Genomic DNA, 21,554 nt, shown 5'->3' with positions numbered 1-21,554 from the left:
TTGGACTGCTCCCTTTCCGGTTCATCGACATACTTTAGCACCCGACCATAGCACCCGACCACAACAAGCAATTTATCGACGAGATGGGGGGGGGNCATGAGATAAAAAATAAACCTCGTCGAGCCCGTAATTGATGTTGACAATAGCATATAGCTTGTTTCTGTTTGGTGATACTTGTAGGTAGTTCTGTGTCCAATGCAAAATTTCAGACAGGTAACTTGGCATGGAGCGGGGTCGCTGCTAATTTTCTATGTTAAATTGTTGATTTTCAAATTATCTTTTTGTTATTGTGTATCAATTTTTAATTGATATTATAAAACAATTAAAACTTAATAAGTCATCAGTTAGATTATATAGCAGCATTCCCCTCTATAACTTGGCTCGTCCTGCACTATTGGGCAAGCGTCTCGCATATTTTATTACCTCTTCTTATACTAAAATTGAAGGAGATTGGCATGGTACAAAATAAACATCGTACTAAATCAATGCATGATCAAGTGCTTAAAAGGAATATTTTTTATTGAAAATTAAGAAGTGTTGCAATAGATAAGTTTTTTTTTTCATATTTGTCCTCTTCATACCAGTCTATAATACCTCCAAATTGAAAATACAAACAGATCGAGAGCAAAATTTCTCCTTCAATGTATCGATAAAATATTGTTGAATATTCTGAATCAACGAAAACAGTAACATATTTTTTCAACGGAATATACTGCTATGACGAATATAGAGTTATATGATTCACGTTGAAGAATACAGGGTCCTATGGTGTGGTATTGCCATATACTTGTTTGTTACAAAATGGGTTCAGGCAATGGTCAAAGACCGCTGACAGCGTAAACAACATCTAAATAATTACATACTGTACGCTTAGGGGCTTGCAATATGACAAATGTTTCATCTTTTCTGAAGATATATATTAATACATTATTATTAATTCTCAAACACACAAATTTACAAGATATTTTCACGTGACCATGTTACAAACACGCTGATGTATATAAAAAAAAATGCACCAAATCGTCTTATGATATTTATTCAAGCTTTACACACCATTATGAATTGCGTGACGCTGATAATACGTTATTAATACGTAGACAGGGTCATCGTGTTACAAACCCTCGCCCTAGATTATATCTGTAAACTTTCTAGGTCCCAAACAAAATAACTAACTCGTCCCATTTAAACTTATTTTGATTCTATAGAAAACAAACGCATGGTGGACTACACATACAACAAATGAAGAGGAAGAGGTAACAAAAAGTCGGGTTAACCTTTTTTTATCTGGAAAGTTTTATCTGTTGATTCATATATTAACTTCCGTATTTTTAAAATCTGAAAAATATCAGCTATATGGATAATACGTTGCTATATTTAGTATAATTGACAGTACAGTGTAATAGTATAGTGATGCTAACAAATAATGCCAGTGTCGATATCTTTTTCATTTGACGACAATATTTATTTTGTTAGTAACGTTACACAATACATTCTAGAACTTTTAGTTGCATAAAAAGGACGGACAATATTAAAGTTAAAATCATAACTGTTCATTCTGAAATAGTATAGAACCAACGATAGAACAGACCTTAGTTCCACATACTAAATGATTTCAAGAGCTCGTTTGAGATGATTTTTCTAATTAAGAACGTGTGTCAATGAAACAAAATCACACCACGTATCTCGGATAGGTTTCTGTAATGTTATTGTTGCTATGCTTACTTTTATTTGGATCTGTCATTAAAACACTCTTTAGCACTATACACTCTAAAAACATAAAACAAGTCGCTAATTGTATTGGAAAGGGGTGATTGGAAGATTGCAGCATTTGCCAAATTTAAAACCTCGCTGTGGTAGGTTGTCAATTATTTCAAAGTAGATTTAACACCGATTTAAGCCCTATAGGCTTCGAAAGTCGTACCGGCGACACTATACCATGTCGGTAAGAACTTTGAGGGTTCACGGCGTCAGTGGTCATCAAAGCGTGACTTGAACGAATTAACACTGGTTGCGGACATCACGTATTCCGGTAGACTGTTCAATGTATCCATAACTCTGCTGTTATGTTCATATTCTTAGTGACATTTAAACTTGACCTCGGTTTCAAGAGCTTCTTGCAAAGTTCTCTGGTAGTTGTGATGGGGAACATGGTGAATAGTTTATCCTTAGTAGCCACATTATCAGTGTTACGTTACCCAGCGAGTTCCACCGGTTCATCACTGACAACGTACACGTTTTACAGACTTGGACACTGTATGGAACCTTCCTTTGTACATAATCTTTCTTTCACAAACTATCTGGTATTGTTTTTGAGATTCGTATGAGCTGTGAGCAAATCAGACGTGTTTGAGTCTATGACAATGTCCTGAGTAGTTAGACCTGACAGGTCTTGCTTGTTAATTGTGAAAACTGAAAAGAAACGTCAAAGTTGATATCACCATGCATGTTTCGGACATCATCTCGGTCTTTCATAATCTTTGCTTTGCGCACATCTTTGTCGGCAGATTCATAACCTTCTATGGCTCAGCTTACATGGCAGATGTCTCATTATCCAAGCAGCTACTGAGTCATCAAAGGAACTGATATTTTGTAAGAAGCAAGCTTGTGTCCTTCGTATCAGTAATACTGTTCAAAACAGATTTTGAGTTGTGTAAAACTCTACTTCGTCACCAATGTTATGAAGTGGACACGTATTACTGGCAGACACATGATTTAAAGTCCTGTATTGTTTCTGTAGTATTTTGAGATACACTTCTTTCCGAATCGAAAATTGTTCTGCGCACTATTCTATGATGGCCACATTTGAAAGGGAACCTGAGGCGTTCCTTTTCCATTTCGAATCGCCTCTGTGGTGTTGTTTTCTGCAACAATTTAGAGAAACCCACCTCCAACAAGGTTTTATAGGACAGTTGGCAATCATATTGCTTTTGCCAACAGATTTGTTCCGTGTTTTGCTTTTTAGAGCTATGTCAACACGCTGTTCTTGGCTGTAATTGATCAAATGACCTGCAGTATATCAAAGATTTGCCAAAGTCTTCGATCTTATTGTTGAACGAATTATCATTCGCAGATAACTTTGTTTTGTTATGTTTTGTTTGTTTGATTTTTGTTTTACATTTTGAAACAGCAGGTACACTATCTTAAACAAAACTTCAAAGCGCAGACGTTCGTATAGTGCATCAATATCACCGTCCAACTGTACATGCCCTTACTCACCAGGTACACTGAGAAATAAAGTCTCGCTGGTATCAGTTTGGCGTCACCGCCTTCGATCACTGACTGACTCATCATACCATTGCGATTCTATGCTGCATGTATCAATTTGTCTGAATCACCTACGTTTGTCACCGGTCTTTTTTTACCCAACTACATATTTTGGAAGAAAATACACAACTTCGCAAGGTGTATACAGTGCTGAAGCCAGTTGAGACGTCCTTGTTCATATTCTTTGTAACTGTTTCAGCCTTTAGTATTATTCTCGGTCAGATGCAAGAAGATAAAAACCATTCAGTTACCTGTATAACGGCGTTGTGGTCTGTCAATTTCACCCTTGGGATTATACATAATCATGACATCTTTTTCGTTCTACAAGAATATTTTTGACTTTATCAGGGGTGAAGCGTTTTCTAGTATAGAAGATGATCGTGTACCTTTTGCGTTTAAGCCTTCTTCCAGATGAGGAACCCATTTTTGTTTTAATATATCATTGGAATTGGCATTCAACTCCGACTGCTGAGTGAGACAAATCTACATATATGACATCGCCGATTGACATGTTTGGTGTCGTACTAGGTTTATGTTTTAGTAATTAATAAAGAACAAACATCAACAGCTGCTGAAAGCTTTATTTGCAGAGTAAGCTCGTAAAATTAGGCATCATCGGAAAAGGAATTGGTATGACTTGCTATGAGGTCGAGTGTTCAGAAATCGGTCAAAATGTTTTGGGGGTATTTAAAAAGAGGGCTGTGCAGATTTTGCATTCACAGCCTCTTCTGGAGGCAGAAGGCGACTTTTGTATTTTGACGCTGAAATTCTGTGCACTAAATCGCAAGTCAAAGCATCAAAAGTTCCCTTTCCAATGACACCAAGTTTACGAGAAAACGTTCTGCTACACTTGTTCGTGTAACGTAGTTCTACTTGTAGTTTAGTGTAATACTTCTAGCAGTTAACACATATAGTCAACCTCGTGTTAATAGTGCCACTATTTTTCTAGTGGGTATTTGGGTTTGTAAAGGGTTGGGTGACTCATCGACGGTAAATATAAAATATTTAGTAAAAAAGGACATTGGAATTGCATGGTAGGGTGTTTACCGTCAAACCAATGTGTAATTAAAACGAGGGGTATTCTATCAGGGTTCTACTGTATCACAATATACTATATATATTCTACTAATACAATGTATGACTAGTATTCATGGCGCTCCGTATATCTCAGATCGTTTACTTTTATAATGATATTCTGATAATTCAAATGCAGTAAATGTTTCAGTTAAATCCATACAATATATAGTATCCTTTTGACAGAAGTCTCTGTTGTTGAAGATAATCGAAGTTGAATGTATGACACATTTTTTGTTGCTTTTTCGGGAAAAAATAATTATGGATCACTTCTTTACCTGGATTTCATGTTATTATTAGCGTTTTGACACCAATGAAACGCCTCGTACGAATATATACACAATTAAAGGTGCATATGCATATTATACTCGACACTGCCAGCATCCGCACTAATTAATCCCCGTCCAGCATGTGTATCGCGATTATAGTTAGTGTATATCTAGTTTGTTGCAAACTATTCACAAAAATCTTTATCTCTAAATCATTCTGTTACCTAGTAATAAAACACGTGTCTCTTAGAATTTGTGTTACCACCACCCCCACCCCCAACAAAAAAAATGAATATCGAAAAAGCATTTGGACATTTTGTGTTTTATGTGCTTTCCGAAAACAACAATTCATTGAGTGTCGCGTCATGCATTGCCAGATTCTATCAACAGGCTCTCTAAGTTTCCGACAAAATATTTTCATTCAATGAGTTTTACTATTACGACAGAACAGTATAAACAAAAACACATCCTTCATTAAAATGTTATGTTGGTGACGCCAATATTTTTTTCCAAGCTGGTTATAAATTTCGCAGAATTATTTTGAGCCAAGTCTAGTATTCCCGACTCATTCAGTGCCGCAGCAACATCGAAGTTGTACTTGAAGGTATCGTCCACACGCTGATCCAGAAGGAGCTTCAGGAACACACTTCCAATTAACACCACAACAAGTAAGAAGACCGTCGCTATGCGAGACAAAATCAACATCTTCGTGTCAATACTGATCTCATCCTTGTCGGTGGTGGCGCTAATGCTGTTGAAGTCTGTGCTCGTCAAATGTATGTTATCACCATGCATTTCATTAATCTCGTTCATATCGACCAGTTCATATGTATGTATTCCATTTTCTTTTCCAGTAGATACTGACCCGTTCATCGCTCCTGGAGGTACCGACCCATTCAACTCCCGAAGTTTATAGCCATTGGCGATGATCTTTTGATCGTCTGGCAGGTTGCTTCTTGTTGGAACGTTCCCACCTTTGTTTGAAGAAATATAAAAGCCAATATTTCAAACTTTTGCAAAAAAATAATCAAGTATTCAAGTGGGTTTTTTATGATAATATTCACAATTCGCTTATGCTTGCGATATTTTGTTTATGATCGTAAACACTCAATATAACATAGCAACATGCGTGATTCTAGCAAGGTTACGAAAGGATATTAAAACGTTCGTAGCCCAATTAGTTGAGCATGTCGTTTTATTTTACCGGCAACTTATTCTATTTCACCGATTTATGGGGAGTTTAGAACTTCTTCGATACTAGAATGAATAAGATTTGGTTGCTGTAGAAAACCCGAAGATTTTCTCAATCGGAAAAACAAGTTTAAGTTCAAATGAAGGAACGCTCAATAGTCAATTGTGATCGTACATTTTTATCGTAAAAACTATATTTATATAAACTTTATAGATTTTACAACAATTAAAAAACAAGTTATTTCAACTTGTATGAATCGCTCTTGTTGGCCCGGATGTTAGCGCGCGAGGGGTCTCAATGAGGGAGGAAACCGGAGTACCCGTAGAAAACCCATGTGGTCGGGCAAGTGACCCCATACCATTTCACGTCCGATCGGGGAATCGAACCCCGGCCACCTTGGTGAAGGCAAGCGCGCTATCCACTGCGCCACCCGACCACCCAAATTATCACTGGGAACCCTTCTGTAATTGAAGAGGCAAAACACTTGGAAAGTTTCTCCGGATGGCGTAATCTTGAAATAAGTAAATGTATTCTAAGAAGGAATTAATTGTGTATCACTGACGAAAACGAAAAAAATATGTCCACAAAAACTGTTCTTCCTTCACTACATAACTTTGTCTAAAGGCAACTTATCATTTCAGACCTATTTATGTGAAGAGATAATAAGACAATGTCAGTCATACCTAACACATTTTGTATGAATAACAAGAAATAAACACTCCTTGCATAAATAGATTTTGATATATATTTGGAAACACATGCTATTCCTACCTTTTATCTCACTATACAGAATGACGTCTTTTACTAGTCCTGCTCGTCCCTGTGCCTGTTGAATATCCACCATTATAAAGCATGATAAAAGAAAAAACACAAACTTTCCTTGAAGCCAACATAGACTCGACGATTAAAATAACAACAGCGAGATGTTCTCTGGCACACGAAACAATTAACTTAATCAGATTGAACGATTAAATGCAGCCTTTGAAGTTAACAAAATTAATTTTCGAAAGTAATCGTAAATAGTGTTCCAATTTCACTCTTTCTCAAATCTTTTTTTTTTTTATTATTTGGTGTCCCTCAACGCGCATATCTTTAACTGCACGGCTGAGTATGAGCTTATTTTGTTGACTGACCTACTTTAGATTACTAATATTTAGCCCAGTGTGACTATCGTTTTGATGTACGACTGAACAAACTTCAATTATTACTTATAATTTGGACAAGCATGACCATATTGTGCTGATGCCCGATCTACTGTAAATATGTGTATAATCACAATGGAGTCTGCACTAAATATCGATGAAATCTAAACTAAATAACAATGTAAAATACACTAAACAACAACGTATTCTGCAGTAAATAACAATTATCAGCAAAATGACAGAATACACTGACCTTGTTAACCTCCTCTTGCCAATCTAGACTCTGAGCTTTGATGAGCAGCAGGACGGAATGCACAAAGACCCCGACACAGGCTCCCCACCAAGCTCCTGCAGAAATGTGATGCCGCTTTTGTTTAATTGATCATAAAACTCCACATTCGATACTGCACAAACAGATTATTCAAATATATATATATATATATATATATATAAATTGGCTAGATCGCACGAATTCAGAGAATTCTTTTTATAACTTTGTATAGTTGGCTCTGACCATTCGAAGGACATAATTATGTTTAAACCTATTCTCTGTTGTTTGTAGTTCAAACATGATTCAGGTAATCGTTTTTACCTTCGTCCTCCAGCTCTGTGAGAAGAAGCAGTGGAATTGATATTGATAAAGCCACTAGATAGAAGGAGAAAAAGCTTGAGAGAGCGCCGTAAATCTGATGTCCGGCTCCCCTCAGTACGCCACACAAGATTTCCTATCAAGTAAAAAGGACAACAAAATACAATAGCGTTAAAATACAAAGACAAAAGGTTGATAACCACGGCAACACGAACCGTATTCTAGAATGCTACTATGATTGGATCCGGGGTCCAGTCCCGTCCCCTTTAATATAGTTCTTGAGTCATAACATGTAAATGGTTAAGATTTCATCCAATTACCATATTTATGAACAAAAGCGGGACATCAAAATTTGCCTCGTGTTTTGAATTAATCGCTCGGTAATAATACTGAACCGGGTGAGATCACCACCCTATACAGTAACATATTATCTTTCTTGGGATGACGAGTCAGAAGCTTTCATGCTCCCCACAGAATTTGGCTCGGCCCCTTTATTGGATACTTATGTTAAATATTATTTCAATAGAAATTATTTTGTCATGATCATTGGAATATACTTACTTTTGTATGTTGAAATATTTCATATATTGCTGCAATAATGAGCAATGTTGAAGTTAGAATTTGAACCTCTCTGAAATTTAAGCATATGTTGCTATACAATTTGTAGCGGTAAACATACATTCATAAACATAATAACGATACACTAGAGGACAGCACAGGCTAGTATGTCGTCTTCAATGATATATAGCGTAATGAAATTCTTTGAAAATATCCATAATTTTTCTGTGATCACAATAAAATATTTATAAATATACTGACTCTTTGTTGCCTGTTTTGGATATCTATATGCTTCATATATGAAAATTATGCAATTGTACATCCACTATGTTCATAGATCAAGCCTGTTCTGAAAAGAAAAACAAAAATACCCCCCATATTATATCATGTCCATATTCAAGAAGATGTTTTGCTTTAGATCGCGTGAAATATTGACTCTGTAATGATTAGAAGTACTCCGACTTTATTTCTAGTCCATAAACAACAAAATGTTTTACTATATATCGCGTAAAATATTGGCTCTGTTATTATTAGAAGAACTCCGACTCGTTGGGATGGGTACTCACAGATCAGGACTAAAGAGAACAGGAATGGCATCCTTAAAGATAAACGTTGCCAGGGCTACGATTGTTGCTTCTACGACTGTTGGCAAAGAGAGAAAAAGATCTCGGAACTTGCAGCAATTAGTACGCTGCCTACACTTGTACGTGGCAGATAATATAGAAGAAGAAAAAAAGTAAATACATGGAAAAGGTTACACTTTCATGATTGAAAAGTTTTCGTTTGAACTAAATTATTTGTTTATAGAAAGTGGAAAATTGACTACAACCACATTTTATGACGATTTCATGAGAAAGGAACAGGTACAAACCTCTTATAAAGGATACAATCTCAATTATTTCATTATCATATGAAATAAAAGCAGCAGGAAGCATTATAAAGTGTATTTTATCTTCATAACAGCTATATGATATAAAACTCATTAAGAAAAAATAACAACCTTACCGCCAACAAATAAAACCACCCGGTATGTGACCTTGGCTTTCTCAGCATCACCGGCCCCGAGATGACTACCAACAATTACAGAGGCGGAAGTTCCAATTGCATAAGGGATCTTTGAAATAAAATAAAATATATATTTGATATACAAGTCCTAATTAGCTCATCAATGTCAAGAGATTTGTAAAGTGCATACTAATATGACAAAGTTCCTATACTATTGCAATGAAGTAGATATACCTGTATACGGATTTGTTTACAAGATTCCTTTAGATTACGCCAAAATATATCTGCTGAGGAAAAGAGCATGTAAATAAACTAACAATGTTGGACTAATTAAAAGACAAAGGCATTATATTTGATAAGAAACCCTTCAAACAATCAGTATTAGAACCACAAAGGTTGTCTACAAATGTCCAATGCACTGTCCATTAGCCAGCTATGTGTATATCTCCTTGTTTAGTATTATGCTCATTACTGTGCCTTGTGCTTTTGTGTCACTTCCCCGAGTTTTATTTTGAAAACAAGTGACATTTAAAGGTTTTGACGTTGATTTACACGTCAAATATTTTTTTATAAGTGTCTTCCTGTATTTGTTACCATTTGTTCATATTTTGCCCTAGTTTAATCGATTTTATATCAAATGATTAAATCAGTTTAGGTTACTATTTGTAATTCTTTTGCATTTATTACGACATTCTGCTCATTGTGCTGACGAAGTTGATTATAGAAACAAATTAGTAGCGGAGTCACGTCTGACTGGATTTTGAGTTTACTTTAAAATGGGATTGCAATAGAAAACAATTCACAAAATAAAACATAAAAAAGAAAATAGGTACAAAGTTAGTCCCTTCAGACCATTTGACATAAAACCGTAAAACGGCCAAATTATTCTCCATCAATACGGTTTACAAATGGTTGTGATGCTATTATATTACATGACTACACCTCTCACCAAGCTGATAAACACATTACCATCAAAGTCAATGTAGCCACGTTGTATACAATGGTAAAAGCCGCAAGTTGGGTGGCACCTAGCAAGCCTGCAGTGGAAATCAGTTAAATGATTGATATTTTTTTTTTTTTTTTTTAAATAAATTTCAGTTTCCCGATTATACTGCAAACGATTTATCGACAATAACTGCATTCACAAATGACAGTTCCCCATAACCCATATACAATACATACTACATAAAGCTGATTAGTATTTTAAATCAATTATGATTATTTTAAAGTTCACTATTTTTATTGTTTTCATAGTTAAAAATTTACAGTTGAATTAATGGCTAGTTTCTAAAAATACTATGCTTAAAATAAGCAAAACCAGGTTTAGAAAATCGTGCCCTAATGATAGTAATATACAACGTATACATACATACACATACATGCGTTTATATGCGGGGTAATTGTTCTTCGTGTTCCTTTATCTCTGCCGTATTTTTTCTTCTAATCAATTAATGAAAGTATCCACAAGAAAGATACAGTCTGCTTCTGTAATGTTTTCATGTTTCAGTAAAAGCATTTGCAGTTTTCGCGAACTTATTTTTAAATATTATTATTATGCATAGATTATTCAGTCAGATTGATGTTTTGTGTACCAGATAGAAATACCAGGATTTCATAGCACCACCACTCCAAACACAACATCAGCATCCCAGCAATGGCAAGAGTCAAGTAAGTTCCCCACTCAAACAGACACTCCCTACTCCATCCTTTAACAAAGCAAAGAAAAAGTACCGTATATCAATGTGTGTATACTAAGTATCGTATCATGTTGGTTTACAGGATCGGTTCAATGTGGATATATAAAGTATCGTTTATCATTGTGTTTATCAAGTATTGTATCATGTTGATGTACAGGATCGTATCAATGTGGATATACAAAGTATCGTATATCATTGTGGATATACTAAGTATCGTATATCATTGTGTTTATACTAAGTATTGTATCATGTTGATTTACAGGATCGTATCAATGTGCATATACAAAGTATCGTATATCATTGTGTGTATACTAAGTATTGTATATCAATGTGGATATACTAAGTATCGTATATCCGTGTGTGTATACTAAGTATCGTATATCATTGTGTGTATCCTAAGTATCGTATATCAATGTGGATATACTAAGTAGCGTATATCAGTGTGTGTATACTAAGTATCGTATAGCATTGTGTGTATACTAAGTATCGTATATCAATGTGTGTATACTAAGTATCGTATATCAATGTGTGTATACTAAGTATCGTATCATGTTGGTTTACAGGATCGGTTCAATGTGGATATATAAAGTATCGTTTATCATTGTGTTTATCAAGTATTGTATCATGTTGATGTACAGGATCGTATCAATGTGGATATACAAAGTATAGTATATCATTGTGTGTATACTAAGTATCGTATCAATGTCGATATACAAAGTATCGTATATCAATGTGTGTATACAAAGTATCGTATCATGTTGATTTACAGGATCGTATCTCTTTGGATATATAAGAATCGTATATCAGTGTGTGTATACTAAGTATCGTATATCATTGTGTGTATACTAAGTATCGTATATCAATGTGGATATACTAAGTATCGTATATCAGTGTGTGTATACTAAGTATCGTATATCAATGTGGATATACTAAGTATCGTATATCAATGTGGATATATCAAGTATCGTATATCATTGTGTGTATACTAAGTATCGTATATCATTGTGTATATACTAAGTATCGTATATCATTGTGTGTATACGTATTAACTTAACTTTATTTATTTTGCAACAATTATGAAACAAGTTGTTTTAGCTTATTCATTGTATTAATCACTCTTGTTAGCCCGGATGTTAGCGCACTAACAACGTAGTGTATTATATGTGTATTCAAAGAATTATATTAATGTGTCCATGCGAAGTATCGTATCAACGTAAATATACAAAATACAGTGTATCAATGTGCGCATTTAAAATACCGTGTATCTATGTGCTTATACAAAGTTTTTTTAAACGATGGAATACAAATTGCCATCAAAAAGTGTGGGAAAATAAAGTATAGACATAAAGACGTAATTGATAGGTATATAACGATCTTGCCTTCCGACTATTACATACAAATGAAATTATATAAATCATCAGTGTTTTCTTTTTTTGTGTGAAAACAACAGATTTGTAATACTGTTCTTACATTACCTGACCACGTGTCTTTGTAGACCCCAGCAGCCAATACGTAAATGACTTGCACGATAGCAAATAGCCACCGTGAAATGCCTAATGCTAGACCAGCACCACTAAATAGACATAAACACAAATCATTAGTAAAACAACAATAATGTTCAACATAAACTTTTAATCAATGTCCATATTGATAATTGAGTATACTTTATAGCTGCTAAATTCGTAAGAATTAAATTTCTCGAACTCACTTCGTTTTGTCAGGTTTTAATTTCAATGGAAAATCGCAAGAAATTCCAGTACTCGAGACAAGTGGAAAAGAAAATGAATGAAATACATTAAGAAGATATTTGATATGATGATACTGACAATGTGCCCATGTCCAGGTAGAAGACGAACAACCAGTGGATCCCGACATTAGCCAGTGCCGAGCCCAGCCCCATGAATACGTTCGGTATCACGATCCCCTACAGGTATAAAACAATACGTGTGTATCTAAAGCAATGACTATATGACTGATTACTAATCAATAGCGAGAGTCTTGGCAGGGAATTTCAATAATAATCACGTTCTTTTATATAAAACTTTAAAAGTTAATACTTGTAATATATATGTATATATATATATATGTCACGTGCTTGATTCTGGACACACTTACATTGTTATGGACTCATCATTTTCCATCATGTCACGATTGTTTACATACATAAGTTCCTATATACGTACCTGACATTGTAAATACCGTAACAGTATGCACGTGAGGGCATGACCCTGAAATCATAATCATATTTATGATGTTAGTACACTGTATGCATGAGAGTGACCCTGTAATCATAGTAAGATCTGTCATTTACGTTTGCACGAGTGGGCGTCGGCGTGTTGTAATCATGATCACATGTATCGTTGATTTAAGTGTATAAGTGAGATTATGGCTCTGAAGTTATAATATGCTATTGAAGTCTTATTAGATAACTAAAACAGTATGCCGATGGTAACGCAAATATGAATCAATAGGTAGACAGGTACATGTAAGCATGGGGCTCCCGACGGGATAATGGAATGTTCGATTTCGCGACCTTCCGACCAAGGGGTAATCGGTTAACCGTTGATAACCCTACTTTATAGTTGAATTTGTCTCCTTTGCATTACTGTTTAAATAAAAGGCATTAACAGAAATTCATATTCCTGAAAACTGAATCTGACAATCATTAATTGACAATATGGAATTTCGCCAAATATGCTCATTTGTGAATAACCTTATGAAATGCAAACATCATAAGATAAATACATACTCAGGTATTTAAAATGTATTGGTAACTAAACAAATAAGAGACAAAGATAATAAGCATGTCGTTAACGAAATACCTTGACGAGTAGGCTCTTATATATACGTTAAGTCTTACCGGTAGTCCAAACGAATAAGCTGTGGCATGAAGGCCTGCCAACCTATAATATAATAGAGATTATGACCATGAGTCTGTCCCATGATTCCACAATGGACATACTTAAAGAAATGGTGAAAAGAATTAGTTATTCGGGCAATACATTGTATATATACTTTTTTTAATCAAATATAGAAAACAAATATTACATCAATTATAAAAGCAATCGTCACTACTATTTTGCTAACTTTATTATATGAATATTGTAAATGTAATTATGCTACGTACTTTATTCTTCACATTTGTCATTAAAAATCTACGTTTTGAGGAAATAAGGATATCATTTTTTTTTAAATCAGTAGAAATAAATACTCTTAGTCATTGTTTTATTGAAAATGTGTAAGTTCAAACGATAGAGGCAGTTGATATGTCGATAAAATTGTCTGATTTAAGGAAGCGTGGTGTATGTGACAAGGCCTCATAGGTATGGGATATGTGAAAAGGGCTCACCTGATTAGAGGAAGCATGGATAATGGAAGGACTTGTCTGATTACACACAAGGATGGAGCATATGGCAACTGTTACTCTCACTAAATGAATGAAGTGTGGATTGTGTGGAGTGTGTGGAAAGGTTAACAAGGTAACGCGGAAAACTGAGTATATTAAAGGGTTCATCTGGTCACCGGATGTATGGAGTAATGTTTAAGGTACCGCCTAAGTATAGAAAGTATTAATATATAAAAGGCTCCCGTGATTATAGAAAGTTTACGAATATGTGGGAAAGACACCTGCACACACACCCGTCTCCTGCTTAAGCAAAACAATTATCTAGTTCATGTGTGTTGGAGAGAGTTGCCTGAGTACAAATATTTTGACTGTTTGGTAAAGAGTCGCTAAGTACAGGAAATATGAATGATATGTGAAGAACTTGCCTGATCACAGAAAGCTTGAAGATTACACACAACACTCATCTGAGTGTTTAAACTAATGAATGTACATGTATGTGGAGAGGACTCACCTGGACACCTCTGAGTGTTTGAACTATGGACATGTTTGTGGAGAGGACTCTCCTGGACACCTCTGAGTGTTTAAACTATGTACATGTTTGTGGAGAGGACTCACCAGGACACCTCTGAGTGTTTAAACTATGGAATGTATGGGGAGGGGACTCACCTGGACACCTCTGAGTGTTTAAACTATGGACATGTATGTGGAGAGGACTCAGCTGGAGACCTCTGAGTGTTTAAACTATGTACATGTATGTGGTGAGGACTCACCAGGACACCTCTGAGTGTTTAAACTATGGAATGTATGTGGAGAGGACTCACCAGGACACCTCTGAGTGGTTAAACTATGGAATGGACATGTATGTGGAGAGGACTCACCTGGACACCTCTGAGTGTTTGAACTATGGACATGTTTGTGGAGAGGACTCTCCTGGACACCTCTGAGTGTTTAAACTATGTACATGTATGTGGAGAGGGCTCACCTGGACACCTCTGAGTGTTTAAACTATGCACATGTATGTGGAGAGGACTCACCAGGACACCTCTGAGTGGTTAAACTATGGAATGTACATGTATGTGGAGAGGACTCACCTGGACACCTCTGAGAGTTTAAACTATGGAATGTATGTGGAGAGGACTCCCCTGGACACCTCTGAGTGTTTAAACTATGTACATGTTTGTGGAGAGGACTCACCTGGACACCTCTGAGTGTTTAAACTATGTACATGTATGTGGAGAGGACTCACCAGGACACCTCTGAGTGTTTAAACTATGGAATGTACATGTATGTGGAGAGGACTCACCTGGACACCTCTGAGTGTTTAAACTATGAAATGTACATGTATGTGGAAAGGACTCACCTGGACACCTCTGCCTCCTGTCCAAGCAAAAGAAGCAAATGTTCCGTGTTGATGAAAATCGCTATGCAGGGAAAGCATGCGAGGAACAGGATGATCAACCCTATTTTAATCAATAAAACTTCCGTTATTCTACAAGTAAACTTAAGGATTGAAGGAAATGCCATTTTCATCTATATGATTGTATCGGAATGATTTATTTTTATATCAATGACAACAAAATAAAATATTTTGTCTTAAAGAGATAAGAAAAACGTGGTACAGCCTCAGAATAAGAAAATAAATTTAAATCAAATAGTATACTACCGTATAGAGCTATGGCGGTTACGCGACTGTATTTCTCCAAAGTGGCTCTTCCATTTTTTTGTGTTTTAATTTAATAAACACTTTTGAGTTAACTTTACGTTTATTTGGATTGAATATTTTATGTGATTTTATTGCTCATACAACGCAAATAATAAACACATAACTGTAATAACATGGAGTTTGTTCCTGAGAATATGAAAATAATTACTACGCGAATAAAAGTACCTGAAGCTGTACGAACTAAAAAATGTACAAATATGCCGGCTTGATCTGTAGAGAATCGATGAACATTAAAATGTTACAATAAACTGTATACGTTCTTTGTAAAAATTAAATACATGTATATCGATATCAATATCAACTTTATTAATAAGTTTCTTATAAAACACTTTATTTTATTACTTTCTTTTTAAATAATTTAACTTTACTGCGCTGTATTTAAAGAAGACAACGACCTGAAATAACAAAGTTTACCGTAACGTGATATTCATGAATTAAGTATGATCTAATATGACGCCATAAAATCCGTAAAGGACCACGTTGACGGAATTTTAAACTTTAAGAATAACTTGTAAATAAAAGTGGGCTTTCATTTGCAATCTTCGCCTTTGATCGTGTCATAAATGCTATATTTGTTTCCATTGACGGGGGAGGCAATTGGTTCTGTCCCAAGGCCAGAAAATACCAAAGTCTTTAAAAAAGGTAGTTATTATTCCCTACTTAACGTTCAGCATTTAGGGTAATGACAACAACTGGTTCATCCGTTGTCAGTATATGGGCCGGATGGAATGCTGTGCTTGGTGCCTTCGGCATAGTATTTCAGTCAGATAGCACTATAAAGTCAGCGTCAAATCCGAGCTATCACAAGGAGGCAATTACACCAGCATTACCTGTCACCGGCACAAATACGCACATGTTCGCTTACACAACACACATGGAGGCACGTCCTCAAATGACCTTACCTGTCAATAGGACGTTAAAAAAACTGAAACCTAAACTTTTTATGAATTTTTCAAATTTAGAAAAATGAGACTTATCTTAAATCACTTAATTTCATATTGTTTCTTTTACATACGACCCCAGTTTCAGGAATAAAGAAAAACTGTCAGAGAGCAACGTTTCAGACATTTATTAAAATAAGGAACTGTGACCGATGATAAATGCACACAAGTGCTGGTTTTAGTTCAAAAGTGTTCAGTATCTATGCAGAACACGTTTACAATTAACCATATGACATTGAAATAACCCCGTGTATAACAGTCCTACAGTTTATGCGGGTTAGTCTCTAGATGTGATAACTAACAGCTGACGTCTGTATGAATTGATCACCGCAGTAAAATGCCCATTAGCAGCATTTGACACAAAAAAAATGCATACATATCACAAAAAGCCCGTAATGCAGACTATGCTGCGTTTCAACAGATACATCAACGCAAGCCTTAGTCAATATAAATGAGGGGCGCTCTGGCGTCTGCTTCATGAAATGTCATGTGGTAAAATGATGGGCAATGTCTTTTTGGACAAAAAGACATGATCATAACCAATTTCATCTAGACCAAGCAAAATGTCTCAAACATCGAAGCATGATAGTGTAATTGAAAGTGCGTCAGAAATAGCACTAATGTTGAAAAACATATACCTTTGCATGATGTATTTTGTCTTAATTTGGTTTGGAATTATTAATCCAATGTAATATACATCATACAGTTTTATTTCGAGAGCTAGGTATTGTCAAACATACAAAGAGAAAAATGCACGAGAGGTAACACATGGCTCTTCTGTTTTCTCCCGACGGTAATGACGAATAGCGGGTCATGGGCTTATATAATTGCATTAATAGCAAATGTCATTTGAACAGTGTTCTCTGATAAAAGTGTTACCTAATGGCCACTCTAAACTGTCACCACACTAAAAGGTTTTAACTTTAGTAGTATAACATTTTAATGACAGCAGGCAAACCAGAGGTACTAAGGGGAACAAAGGGCAAACCAGAGGGGCCAAGGGGAACGAAGGGCAAACCAGAGGTACCCAGAGGAACAAAGGGCAAACCAGGGGTACTAAGGGGAACAAAAGGCGAACCAGAGGTACTAAGAGGAACAAAGGGCAAACCAGGGGTACTAAGGGGAACAAAAGGCGAACCAGAGGTACTAAGAGGAACAAAGGGCAACCCAGAGGGACCAAGGGGAACAAAGGGAAAACAAGAGGGACCAAGGGGAACAAAGGGAAAACAAGAGGGACCAAGGGGAACAAAGGGCAGACCAGAGGTACCAAGAGGAACAAAGGGCAGACCAGAGGTACCAAGAGGAACAAAGGGCAAACCAGAGGTACCAAGGGGAACAAAGGGCAAACCAGAGGTACTAAGGGGAACAAAAGGCAAACCAGAGGTACTAAGAGGAACAAAGGGCAAACCAGGGCTAATCATAGGTGTCTGGATATATACAATCGAAACGAAGAGCAGATGGTAGAGAAAGTAAATAGATGAGATGTTTTTTTTTATTTTTTCTATTCCTATTTTAAACAAAAGTTGACTGTCTGGCTATAATATTGTTTAAAAACAATCGTACAAAATAATGTCCTTACCTCTTTGTAAGATGATTCCAACGCCGAACTGGTTACCGCTGCCGTATGTCTGAAACAATCGCTTCTGTTAAAGAATTCACAAGCATCGCAGACACGTAGTTATTTCTCGCACAAACAATCTGCTACAATCATGGAATCAAAGTAAAAATATACAAATATATATAACAGATCTTCGAGAAATAAGGACATAATTTATATTCTGTACAACTGATTATTATCCTCTTTTCTAGAAATTGCTCGCCCGTAGTTATAATAATTACGTAGTACAATAATGCATGGTTACGTTGTTTAAGGGATTCGTTACCTGGGGAAACAGTGTGTCGAATGCAGAGGACAGCCCGACCATAACAGATGTCCCCAAGACATTGGTGATCTGAAACGAAAACCTCATCGCTAAATAACAACCAAATTGTCCTTTTAATCCGAATATTTTCTTTGGATCGGATTTCCATAACGACAATAGCATTCGAAACATATGTTGATTTGATTTTTCCGACAATGCTTCGGGGGTGCAATAGTTTTGTTAATGAATAGATTGTTCTCGTTGAGGGTCATTTGAAGAATATGTTATCCTTTTATGTTAAAGAAATATAAATAATTAATCTGAGATTTTGAAATATAATGTTTTATTAATGTGTACATTTGATAACCATGGCAATTGATTGCATGTAAACCAAAAATGTTACTAATGTTACATATTTAGTAGTTAAGTTAAGCGTTGAAATGATCCCAAAACTCCAAACAAGATTAGTTGCTATTGAGGATGCTCTATAGAACGTTCAAATATCGGCAAAGTAGGTCACTGCTATCTCGATGAAGTTCTATTTAGTTCCTTTTTTTTCAGTAAAACACAAATGTCTAGTTTATGAACGTGTGTTTTAATCTTAATGTAAACTATGATTGGTAGGTTAATATGAAAGTCTTCCATACAGTGAACTTGAGAGACTGTTTCGACATTTCCTTGAGTATACTCAAAAAGTCTTGTTCAAAAAACGACCTGGAATAGAATGGAGAATCAAGTTCTTAAACATCAAAAGTCTTAATTTGAAACCTATTTTCATTTTAACAAACTGTGAAAATCCCCTGTCCATTGCATAATATGAACATGCCACATTTAACATCAATAGAACCAGACCTAACGAGATTATTCAATATTTAGTAGAAATACCTCATCTACTAAATGGTCAGTCCTCATCTCACCGTATAACAGTATTACTATTTCAGTTGAATATTTAGCCACGAGGCTATTTAACACTAGACTAGAATAACGAAGTAATGAAGTACCTGCTTGTTGCATCTGGACATGAGACTACTTCTTACTAGTGTGACCTGCTCCAGTGAGCATAAAACATTAAATTGCTTATCCATACAAATGATCATCGAACTCCTTAATTACATCAGTATTCAAGTCGCATCAGTAATGGATATATATCTGTACGATTTGATAACAAATTGTTTCCTAAAACTATGGAAGGAACACCTGGGACCATTGTACGAATTCGGAATGAGCTTACCGTGGTTGAGAGGGATGCCCCATCCAGAGCCTCCTTGCTGAACTGTCCACAGAATGCAATGCTGACACAGGACATGGAGTACATGGATAGGTAGGTCAACACCTGTCATAGCACACAACAATGGCAGTAAGTAAGGAAGCAGATCCTCTTATCGAAACAGCTAAGGACAAATTGCATGTCAAAGAAGTAGCAGCAGCAACTTCATTTCGTCCATGAGAAAAATTCAAGTCCAAGACAGTGATATAGTCTATGTGTGCGAGCAGGCTTTTTAGTTACTAATACAGTTTTCTACTGATTGAACTTTTTAATAGATTTTTGAATAGACTTTTACAATTGAGTTTCATATTCATTCTCAGTAGGGTTCCTCTCGTATGCACATATTTATCATCTTTAAAACTTAAAAAATCAAATAATTCAACCTTTTCTGCTAGAATGTTTGCCGTTGATCAAAGAACAGTGTGTAGATATCTTTGAGTGTCGACAGTTCCTATCGAGGACGTGACCGATAGTGTATCGTACCGTTATCCCGATAGTCGAAAGACATGACAGAGAGATTTTGTCCATTGGCCAAAAGTGACGTAGGACGTGACAAAGTAATTGTATCATATCACACCCCTGCAGGTTGATGATCGGGAAAAGAATACACCTGCTGTTACACACTGCATGTATCGTAGGAGGCGACTAATGTTGGAACCCCCTGCAGAACTGGGGATTTGCTTTGGTGTCCTCAATTTGGGAACACAAAAGCGACCAAAATAAATCTGCTGTACCCATTGCAATATTTGTGATCATTATCTTTCTTTCTACTTCTAACTACCTCTTATTCCCTAGCGCCTTGCTTGACAACCCCTCACTTTTGGCCTTAATGTTGAGCGTTCGCCCAGCTGAGGAAGGCAATGGGTTCTGTCCCCAGGTCGGGACATACCAAAGTCTTTAAAAATGGTAGTTGTTATTCCCTGCTAAATGTTCAGCATTAAGGGAAATGGTAACAACTGGTGCACCCGTTGTCAGTGTAATGTGACCGGGCGGAATGCTGTGCTGGGTGCCTTTTGCATGGTATTTCAGTGAGATAGCACTATAAAGTCGGCATCAAATCCGCGCTATCACAAGGAGGCAAGCACAACAACATACCCTGTCTCCTGCATACACACATGCAAGCATGCATATACTACACGCATGAAGGCACGTCCTTAAATTACCTTATCTGTTAATAGGACGTTAAACAAAATTAAACCAAACCAAGTATCATACCATTTTAATGGGCCATGAACGTCATGAAGTTGACAATAATATTGCCAAGACTTTTTCAGAAAGCAACAGAGCGATCGTTTATCAAACTATTGCCCATAACAGTCGGAGGACGCGTCATGGATTCTTTATTATTGACCACGATGACTTAAGGACTTTACAAAGAAAGTTTACCATACCTTTACTTTTAGTAGGGAACGTGACAGAGGGAATGTATCATATCTTTAGCCTTAGTAGGGAATGGGACAGAGAAAGGGTGTCATACCTTCATCCTTAGTAGGGAACGTGACAGAGAAAGGGTTATCATACCTTCACCCTAAGTAGGGAACGTGACAGAGAAAGGGTTATCATACCTTCACCCTAAGTAGGGAACGTGACAGAGAAAGGGTTATCATACCTTCACCCTGAGTAGT

General features: G+C 36.1%; 1 protein-coding gene across 1 annotated transcript in view; it reads right to left on the bottom strand.

Annotated features, from left to right (window-relative positions):
* Positions 1-4,890: 4,890 nt before the first annotated feature.
* LOC110446253 (multidrug and toxin extrusion protein 1-like) overlaps positions 4,891-21,554 on the bottom strand; it is a 21,121-nt gene continuing 4,457 nt past the window's right edge. Inside the window, exons 3-19 of the mRNA XM_021491298.1 lie at positions 19,894-19,995; positions 18,684-18,752; positions 18,380-18,428; positions 15,497-15,596; positions 13,651-13,693; positions 12,974-13,018; positions 12,617-12,714; positions 12,266-12,363; positions 10,686-10,799; positions 10,063-10,130; positions 9,094-9,202; positions 8,655-8,730; positions 8,092-8,161; positions 7,534-7,666; positions 7,195-7,289; positions 6,571-6,625; positions 4,891-5,581 (exon numbers count right to left, since the gene is read on the bottom strand). Coding sequence (XP_021346973.1) covers positions 5,082-5,581; positions 6,571-6,625; positions 7,195-7,289; positions 7,534-7,666; positions 8,092-8,161; positions 8,655-8,730; positions 9,094-9,202; positions 10,063-10,130; positions 10,686-10,799; positions 12,266-12,363; positions 12,617-12,714; positions 12,974-13,018; positions 13,651-13,693; positions 15,497-15,596; positions 18,380-18,428; positions 18,684-18,752; positions 19,894-19,995 — 1,824 coding nt within the window. The 3' untranslated portion in view covers positions 4,891-5,081. The remainder of the gene's footprint in view (positions 5,582-6,570; positions 6,626-7,194; positions 7,290-7,533; positions 7,667-8,091; positions 8,162-8,654; positions 8,731-9,093; positions 9,203-10,062; positions 10,131-10,685; positions 10,800-12,265; positions 12,364-12,616; positions 12,715-12,973; positions 13,019-13,650; positions 13,694-15,496; positions 15,597-18,379; positions 18,429-18,683; positions 18,753-19,893; positions 19,996-21,554) is intronic.

This window comes from Mizuhopecten yessoensis, unplaced genomic scaffold (assembly GCF_002113885.1).
Source record: "Mizuhopecten yessoensis strain PY_sf001 unplaced genomic scaffold, ASM211388v2 scaffold2671, whole genome shotgun sequence".
Taxonomy (NCBI): domain Eukaryota; kingdom Metazoa; phylum Mollusca; class Bivalvia; order Pectinida; family Pectinidae; genus Mizuhopecten; species Mizuhopecten yessoensis.
The sequence above is the reverse complement of the archived record's forward strand: the minus strand, read 5'-3'. Positions and strand labels throughout refer to the sequence as shown.